The following is an 8554-nucleotide window of genomic DNA, read 5'->3' as shown; positions in this document are numbered from 1 at the left end:
GGCATAAAATCAGGCAATAACAAATTAACACATGGACCCTAAACACCATGTCCACAAAGTCAACACAGAATTCCCTCCTACTAGAATCTAAGATTTACAGCAGAGAAAAGTGAATGGAAATTGTAGCAGCAACGATGCCATTCATCCAAGCAAAGTTGTTCTTCACCCGAACGCAGTGCCGCCACCAACAAAAGGGTTCCCTCTGCCTGCCACTAGAAAAGTTGAACGAACAAGACGCCCAAACCCAAGCAGTGCGACGTAGGGGCGCCATGATCACGCACAAAGGTAGAGCGCCATGAGCGAGCAGAAGGCTAGGATCACCAGCCGGGCAGCGACTCCGGCCACCGGGAGGACATTGGCGCCGCTGTTGTCGTTGAGGGCCGACGGGCCCATGCCCATCGTCGGTGGGCTGTACACGCCGGGCGAACCGCCGTTGCTAGTCCCAGCAGCGCTGCACAACACAGATGAACATGAACGGTCAGTTTCAGTGTATGAGACAGTTCTGGGATGCTATTACATCAGTTGCGGTGCGTTCAGTGATCATATTCCAAATGTGGTGTTTGCCGTTCATTGGATTTGATGCTCAATGTTAGTAGCAATTTATTGCAGGTATTTACAGATAAAGCGTGAGAGCAATGCAGGCCTTTCTTGCAGTTGCAGCCAAAGACCAGCTGAATGCCAGGGTTCATCGACCCCACCAGAGAACGGGACCAAACCAGCAAGGCATGAAAATCAAAAGACTAATGAAAATCTTGGAAACCCACTTGGAAGAATCCAAACATCTAATGACCTGATGATAACATTCCAGGTTCTTATGAATACCACTACTCCCCTAGTTTGAAAAGGAGTCACGAATAATGCGAGAACCTACACACAAACAAACACACAAGCAAAAGCGACAGAGGCAGAGAGGCTGGCTCGTCCAGCTGGGAGACGGAACCAGAAGGGTACATGATTTCCTAAAAAGACTCCATGGATACAGAGCTGTTCATCGATGCAGCCAAATGCGGGAAAAGAAAGAAAGAAAGTAACGGAGTCCCTCCCACGCGCAAATCGCCTTTATTCCAGGATATCCAACTCAAGAACAACACACGGCCGCCCACCGGATGGTGGTACTGGTACCACAAGGCCAAAGGGACCAAATCTGGCATGGCACTTGCTAGGACCCAGGCTTAAGGGATTAAGACTTTCTCAAGAAGGCCAAGCAAAACTGGCAATGTCCTTCAGATTGTTTCAGAAAGATGCAACTTTTTCCTGATTAATCCCTATCTTCTTTCAATCGGTTCAGTAAGCGGGAAATGTTTTCTGGTTTTAGCTCTGAGTAGTAAAGGTATAAAGTAATGAATCTAAAACGTCGGTTGTGCTTGTGCCAAGAAAAGAGAGAAAGGAGTGCACAAAGTAGCAATGCCGTGCAAGGATTACCTCGGGGTTGCAGGATAAGTGCACCCATTGCCGCCTGCAGCCAAAGAAACACAGCGTCAGGAACCTAAACCAAGAAATCGAATCTCTCCCCAACCAAACACAAGGCATTTTCATCCGAACTCTGAGCAGAGCGATTCAGAAAGAAGGAAGGAGGGGACGAGAAAAAGAAAAAAAAATGTCTAGCAGGTGTGGCTGGTTCCTTACTCGGGTCGGTGCTTACGAGCGTGGCGGTGCCGGAGAAGACGCATGCCTGCGCGTTCTGGTTGTTGCGCTGGTAGAAGCTGTTGACGGCGTAGGAGCAGTGCGCCCTGACGGTGTCCGGGGCGAAGCAGGGCCCGTTCTGCAGGATGGGCTTGCAGTCGGCGCCGTCACCGCACGCGTAGTCCAGCGTCTTCTGCAGCGCGCTGTCCCCCAGTTCCGGGCGGCACACGCACCACGCGCCGTCTTGAACGAATCCAATCGCCACGGGCAATGCAAGAAACGACTTTCAGAAAAGATTGCCAAGGAACGAGCCAAGAGAACAAATCCATGGCATGCCAAGAAAATCAGCCGGAGGGGTGGGGCCGCGGCGACACACCTGAGCGGCCGGCGAGCGCGGCGGCCACCGCCACCAGAAGCAGGAAGAGGCGAGCCGCGTCCGCCATGGAGATGGAGCACGCTGCTGAGTGGCTGTGGGAGGGCGGTGAGCTGCGACGGCGGGTGAGCGAGCTCGATCGATCTCCGTCGCACCGCGCGGCGTCCCTTCTGCTTGCTACTCTCTCGAGTCTCTCAATCTCTGAAGCGAACGAGGGGTTTTAAATGCAACGGCAGGCAGGCAAGGCAGGCAGGGGTTTCGCTGCTTGGCTTGGCACAGTGGAGGCCAGGCACAAGCAAGCAAGGGTTGGGTCTTTCACGAGCACACGCAGCCGGCTGCCCGGCCGGTCCAGCCGTCCAGCGCCAGAAGGCAGTGTGGCTTTTCATGAACGGTCAAAAACGCATGGTGGGTGGCATGGCAGACACGCTGGCCAGAGCTGTGTGCCCCTGCGCGCCGGGTCCCACCAGGGGTGCAGTAAATGTGACTAGTCTACTAGTACTACCGTGTAGAATGTGAGGAGTGAGGACACTGTGCAGAGCACGCTGACCACACAACCCTACCCCAAGGGTAATGAGGACCTGAGGTCCCAAACCAAGCCCTTGTTCACTTCCTACAAAACTCCCAACTTTAGCACTATGCAAAAAGAAGATTCCCCATCACATCAAACTTGCGGTACATGCATGGAGTACTAAATGTAGACGAAATCAAAAACTAATTGCACAGTTTTATTGTACTTTACAAGACGAATCTTTTGAGCCTAATTAGTCAATATTTGGACAATAATTCACAAATACAAACGAAACGCTACAGTAATTTGGCACCTCCCAAATTCGCAAAGTAAACAAGGGCCAACCCGGGCTTCTGCTGCTGTCTTGGCAAACGGCAATGGTAATATGGTAATCCGTGGATTTGTGGGGCCCCATGGTCAATGGACCCCTGGAATGTCGGATACGTTCGTAGCGTATCCATTTTAAGCCGTGCGTAGCGTGTCTCGATGCATCATCGGTTCATCAGTGCAGCAAGGTGATGCATTAGAGTAGTACCACTTGGTCCACTACACTCTACTGTGCCGTTAAAAGGCACGCGGGTGTACGATCAACTGGCCGGTTTGAAATTTGTGCATGCCAAAGTGTATCAACTATCAAGAATCTACTGCTGCAGAGGTTTGCTAGGAGCAGATGCTAAGCTTACCCAACGAACCCTTATCGCGTCTGCATAATGACAGTTTATGCACCACAAGTTTAGGTGGTGTTTGGATCCAAAGTTCACGGACTAAAATTTAGGTGGTGTTTGGATCCAAAGTTCACGGACTAAAATTTAGCTTCTAAAATTTAGCCCCTAAAATTTAGTTTTGCTGGGGTGTTTGGATCCATGGGCTAAATTTTAGTCCTCGTCAAACAATGACTGATTTACCCTCCCTCCTCCTTCTCTCCCTCTCTCTCTCCTCTCCCCTTCGCCGCTGCTCCCTCCTCACCACACGCATCATGCCGCGCCGCTGCTCCCTCCTCCTTCTCACGCCCTCGTAGCAGTCCCCATTGCTGTAGAACTCGACGCCCTCGCGCACGACGCGGCCGTGCGCGGCGGCGGCCTTGTCCACCCGCTTCTGGGGCTTGTCGTCGTCGTCGCCGATGAACCACTGCACGGACCCCGACCCGGGCGAGCGGCGCAGGCGGATGCGGCCCCGGAGAAGGCGCGCGGCGGCCGCGAGGAGGGCGAGGTGGTGGCCGTCCCCGCCGCGGAGCAGGAGGAGCAGGAGCAGGAAGGCAAGCGGGAGCGCGAGGACGAGGAGTGGGTAGGCGGGGCCGGCGCCGGGGTGGAACTGGTGGGGCGAGGCCTTGGGGTGCGCCTAGGCCTTCTTGTCATCTGGCTCCGGGTCCTCGACCACCACGGCCTGGAACGAGGAGTAGTTCCGCACCGTGGGGGAGCGCAGCATCGATGAGGGCGTCCGCGTCAGCTTGCCCGCCCTGCCGGGCCCCGCCCTGCCGCCGGGACCGTCCATCCCTCCGCCCCCTCCTCGCCGTCGCCGCTCCCCGGCGCCGGAGGTGGCGGGGCCGGAGGAGGCGGGGGGCCGGAGGCGGCGGGGCTGGAGGAGGCGGGGGGCCGGAGGCGGCGGGCTCGGGCGGAGGCGGCGGACGTGTGGGAGGCGGAGGAGAGAGGAAGTGCGGGAGGGGCAAGGTACGGAGGCGGAGGAGAGAGGAAAGGGGGCAGGGGTGGAATTTGTGGTCCAAGTTCACTTTTAGCTCCTTTTAGGGCCTCTTTGGTGGCTAAAATTTAGCTCCAAAATTTTAGCTATTTGTCACTTTTAGCCCTCCTGTTTGGATCCCAAGAGCTAAATTTTGGGCTAAAAGTGCAGAGCTAAAATTTAGCCCTTGTATCCAAACATGCCTTAGTTTTTTTTTAAAAAAAACATGCACCACAAGCTTGATAATTGATATTTACATCTTGCCCTGACAAGGGCCTTGTCCACGGTGTCCGGGCATGGCCCATTGGAGCCTTGTTTAATTCACTTCCAACTTCCAACTTTGACACTATGCAAAAAGAAGATTTCTCATCACATCAAACTTGTGGTACATGCATGAAGTACTAAATGTAGACGAAATTAAAAACTAATTGCACAGTTTTATTGTACTTTGCGAGACGAATCTTTTAAGCTTAATTAGTCAATGTTTGGACAATAATTTACAAATACAAACGAAACGCTATAGTGTGCTACGGTGCTGTAATTTGACACCCCCAAACTTTGACAACTAAACAAGGCCGGGTGTTTGGGGTGTTTTGCTGTTTTAGTACTTTCTACACGTTGAGGTTGAGAGGTGGTGCTGTCACGGTCAGAATTCAGAACAGTCTTTGTCCGGTTTCACCGGGATACCGGATGGACACGAACCTTTCTCTTCCAGGCGTAAATAATACAGGCACCGTCACCAACACCAACCAATGCAATGCAGCACTCCCTATACTGCTATACTGACGCTCTATCCAGTAGCCAGTAGGAGTAGAACGCAGGCCGAGAAAGCAAGGCTACGAATACCAATTTTTGCAGTACATGGCACCGAAAAAGCAATAGATTGCTTTCACGAAAAAAAAGAGAGAAGGGTGCTGCACAATCTGTCTTCTGGTGAAGAACTTTTCCCAGCCATGGATGACACTGGCGTGGCTTTCCGTGGTTGGGAAGCAATCACGCCCTAAAAAATAAATACTTCGTCTGTTGACTTTTCTATATTCTCTATATTCACAGATGTTTGTACACATCTAAACATACACTATATCTAGATGCATACCATCTATACACTAAAAAGCAATCATAAAAACATGCATACACATGTAGCATTAACTTATCTACTCCTGATAGAATCCAATGCGATACGCTGACATATTTAAAAATGAGGCTTGTAACATGCAATTTCTGACGGTCCACTTCGTGGTTCTCTACCATGGACATGAATTTCTCATTCATCGATGGCAGTAATCTCAACCAACATCCGTGATGACCCAGAAGCTGGAAGTATGCAGCAGTAAAATTTTACATATTTTCATTCATCACCATGGTTAGCTACATACATTTTCTGTCATACGCTGTGAGTACAGAATAAAGAAAAATACAGCGTGCAGTTCACATGGGAGTGGTCTTACAGCTACAACGCTGAAGATTAATCCCAGTCAGCATCAAAGAACCCAGCGTCTTTCATTTCAGAATAGTAGACGTTCTCTAGGAGCATGTCTTCTTCCTACACACAGACAAATCAGCAAAGACAACAATTTCAATACAACAAGGCACATGAAATTGTACCAGTAGACAAGCTCAGGAAGAAGCACTACAGAAAAACTAATCCCTCCGTCCCAAATTACTATTCGTTTTGTCTTTTCTAGGTACATAGCATTTAGACATAATATATATCTAGGTACCTAGCAAAAACTATGTATCTAGAAAAGCCAAAACAAATAGTAATTTAGGACGGAGGGAGTAAGTAACAAATCATAGGCAAGAAGGTACCTGGAAGAAGTCGGCTAAGAAAGTCACATATAGGAGAGGAAGGTAAAGAGAATGATAGCACACGGTTGTGAGGTTATACAACCTAAAAAAAAGGAAGCATCATCAAGTATTGCTCTTGAAGGCGAATAAGTTACCATAAACATTGAAAAAAAATAGTGTTCTTTATGTACCATAAACCAAATCCAGCTCCACTTGCAACAAGGAAACAGCCAAACAGTGATACTCCATTCAGTAGCAACATCGCGCACACATAGTTGTAGTATGCTGGTTTTGCTGCAGCAAAACAATCACGACATCATGGTCATTAGACAGCCATCAAAAGAATTTAGAAACATACAGGATACTACTGAGACAGTAATCAATTACCAGGTAGCCTGTCCCTCCATCTTGAGTGATGCATGAAAACAATCAGGCCATACACTCCAGTAAGCACCAGTTTGTGGAGAATCCATAGGCCCCATTTCCCACCAGTTCCTTGATCAGCATCAATGAACAAAGGAACACCGAAGCCAAAAACATATATAGTCTGAACAAGGACAAAAGTCAGTTTCATACATAACACAGCGTAAAAGGCCATAATAAGGGAACTGGAGTATTAACGCACTTTCCACTGATGATATAATTTAACACATTGAAACAAGGCAAGGCATATTGGGTTATTAAGTCATGGGGCCTCATCTTTCATTGAGGAGCCAAAAAATCCTTTTGCAGTGGCATGGCAAGAAAAAGCAAGATTTATTACCAATAGAAAATATGTACCAACTTATGGAAAAGTGGAAATAAGTAACATATATTAAAGAGAATATGGCATAGCATCACAATTTTTTCTAGCCCAAAAACAAACTGCAAGAACTGAGTATAGAAACATAACACCCAGCGCTTGTACGAAAAAGCTAGTTACTGTCCATTATGCCTGAATTATGGAGTAGCATCATACCTTGAGCAATACATCAGCAGCAACTACAGCTCCAGATATAACAAAGGTTCGTGCCAAAGACTCAAAACCACCAGCATCATTTCCTTGAAGTAGAAACGCTATCAGACTGACTTCCAAGAATAACATTCCTGATTTTGTAAACAGCGACAGTACATTCCATGAGAATGCCCTGTCAGGCAAACATTGCCATGCCTGGAATTAGAGGGAACAAAATAGGCTTCATCATACTTACATAAGAGAACAGGCCATATACAATGTAAAAATTACAATACAAATGAATTTTGAATTCATAAGGGCAGAGTTGGTTTCCCTTCACTAAAGCAGTACCCTATCAATTATTAAATATGAATTAATCCAACTATTTTAGTAACAATACCGAGACGTTCACCTGAAACCTAAGCCTAATAACCAGACCAATGTGGAAGTCTAGGTAATTGAATTTGAACATCAACACCCTGCCACCAGGGATTCTATTTTTCCTTAACCCAACAGAGCTTGCTACCTATCACCTGACCACTAGACCCTTTCACTTTCCTTTTTGGAAACACACCAAAGCTTGCTACTGGCTCATCATTGTGATTCCCTGACCAGTGACCAGTGACCAGCCTACCCATCCTACACATTGGATCCAATCACAACCTGATCTTCAGTTATTCCATTACCAAGTTGAAACATCAAAAGACTACTCAGCTGGCTAAGGTTCACCAAAAGTAACCACTCTGTTATCCATTTATTCTACTCAGCAATCGAGCATTAGCGAAACATACAAACATTAATGCTCAACACCACTTAGGGTGGTGTAGGCTTCTGACAACTGATTTTCACCAAGAAATTCATGACTCGTTAGCTCCATTTGCCCCTAATTTTCAAGAAGGAATGTCCCTGCCTTTCACTAGTCATTGCTAGAACAACACGCACAATATACTGCTACTTTTCATGGAAGGCATTCCCCAACTTATCGACTGCCCAAATCAACAACTTAATCAAATCACAGAAAGCTTAATGATCAGGCAATCCGGGACTTAGAGATAAGCAACAGAGGCTAGCAATCGGAACCTGCAGGAAGCACCAGAGGAGGTTGAGCACGGCGACGGCCCAGAGGAGCGCGTAGTACGCGACCACGACGACGTGGGAGCGGCCGTAGCTGAGCCTGCGGAAGCTCCGCCGCGCCTGCCACGCCAGGAACCCCACGAAGGCCAGCGACGGCAGCATCACGGCCAGGCTGTACCACACCCCATGGCACTCCGATACCCACCACAGCGGCCCCGCCGGCGACCCCGCAGCGCCACCCGACGACGCGTTGGCCTCCGGCGCCACCGCCAGCGCCATCACGCCCTCCGCGAGCAAGGCCCGCATCTCCGTCGCCCGCCCGCCCGTCCGCTCGCCGGAGATAGGGAAGGGGTGCGGGGTGCGCGCTAGGGTTTGGGTCGGTGGGGGATTCCGGTTTCAGGAGGTGGAGTCGCACGGAGATCGAGCCGGTTGCCGAATCGGTAAGATTTCGCAGGCTCGTGGGGTCAAAAGGCAGAGGAGGAAGAGGACACGGCGTATGCAAAGTTGCGGGCTGACACGTGGGACCCACGGACTTCCGTTCCCCTGTCCGGTCCGGAACTGGGGCCTGAAGGGGATATAT

The 8554-nt window shown here is 49.4% G+C and overlaps 2 protein-coding genes across 3 annotated transcripts; both read right to left on the bottom strand.

Moving 5' to 3' along the window:
• LOC101781462 (PLASMODESMATA CALLOSE-BINDING PROTEIN 3) lies at positions 1-2328 on the bottom strand. Of its 2 annotated transcripts, none has more exons than XM_022822856.1 (4): positions 2000-2328; positions 1643-1866; positions 1423-1456; positions 1-451 (listed from the first exon to the last, which is right to left on the bottom strand). In XM_022822856.1, exons 1-4 carry the CDS (start codon positions 2064-2066, stop codon positions 318-320), a joined length of 459 nt encoding a protein of 152 aa, XP_022678591.1. In that variant the 5' UTR covers positions 2067-2328; the 3' UTR covers positions 1-317. The 2 variants fall into 2 exon arrangements, with proteins under 2 accessions (XP_022678591.1, XP_004981722.1); XM_004981665.3 differs by having other exon boundaries at positions 1627-1866; positions 2000-2321.
• A 3016-nt stretch (positions 2329-5344) lies between these two features.
• On the bottom strand, positions 5345-8430 carry LOC101781057 (transmembrane protein adipocyte-associated 1 homolog). The gene is made up of 6 exons (XM_004981664.3): positions 7981-8430; positions 6925-7116; positions 6354-6513; positions 6158-6260; positions 5988-6069; positions 5345-5721 (listed from the first exon to the last, which is right to left on the bottom strand). Exons 1-6 carry the CDS (start codon positions 8278-8280, stop codon positions 5644-5646), a joined length of 915 nt encoding a protein of 304 aa, XP_004981721.1. The 5' UTR covers positions 8281-8430; the 3' UTR covers positions 5345-5643.
• Between the last annotated feature and the right edge of the window lie 124 nt (positions 8431-8554).

The sequence above is a fragment of the Setaria italica genome, chromosome IX (genome assembly GCF_000263155.2).
Source record: "Setaria italica strain Yugu1 chromosome IX, Setaria_italica_v2.0, whole genome shotgun sequence".
Taxonomy (NCBI): Eukaryota; Viridiplantae; Streptophyta; class Magnoliopsida; order Poales; family Poaceae; genus Setaria; species Setaria italica.
This window is presented reverse-complemented; position numbering and strand designations above follow the sequence as displayed.

What these genes read in the sequence shown, in the direction of transcription:
- LOC101781462 (XM_004981665.3), bottom strand. Translation starts at nt 2,066, where the DNA reads ATGGCGGACGCGGCTCGCCTCTTCCTGCTTCTGGTGGCGGTGGCCGCC. An exon ending in GCTCGTAAGCACCGACCCGA is followed by an intron (nt 1,457 to 1,626) that starts GTAAGGAACCAG and finishes CTTTGGCTGCAG; the next exon opens with GCGGCAATGGGTGCACTTAT. An exon ending in ACTTATCCTGCAACCCCGAG is followed by an intron (nt 452 to 1,422) that starts GTAATCCTTGCA and finishes TGTGTTGTGCAG; the next exon opens with CGCTGCTGGGACTAGCAACG.
- LOC101781057 (XM_004981664.3), bottom strand. Translation starts at nt 8,280, where the DNA reads ATGCGGGCCTTGCTCGCGGAGGGCGTGATGGCGCTGGCGGTGGCGCCG. An exon ending in TCCTCTGGTGCTTCCTGCAG is followed by an intron (nt 7,117 to 7,980) that starts GTTCCGATTGCT and finishes CTCTAATTCCAG; the next exon opens with GCATGGCAATGTTTGCCTGA. An exon ending in CTGCTGATGTATTGCTCAAG is followed by an intron (nt 6,514 to 6,924) that starts GTATGATGCTAC and finishes GTCCTTGTTCAG; the next exon opens with ACTATATATGTTTTTGGCTT.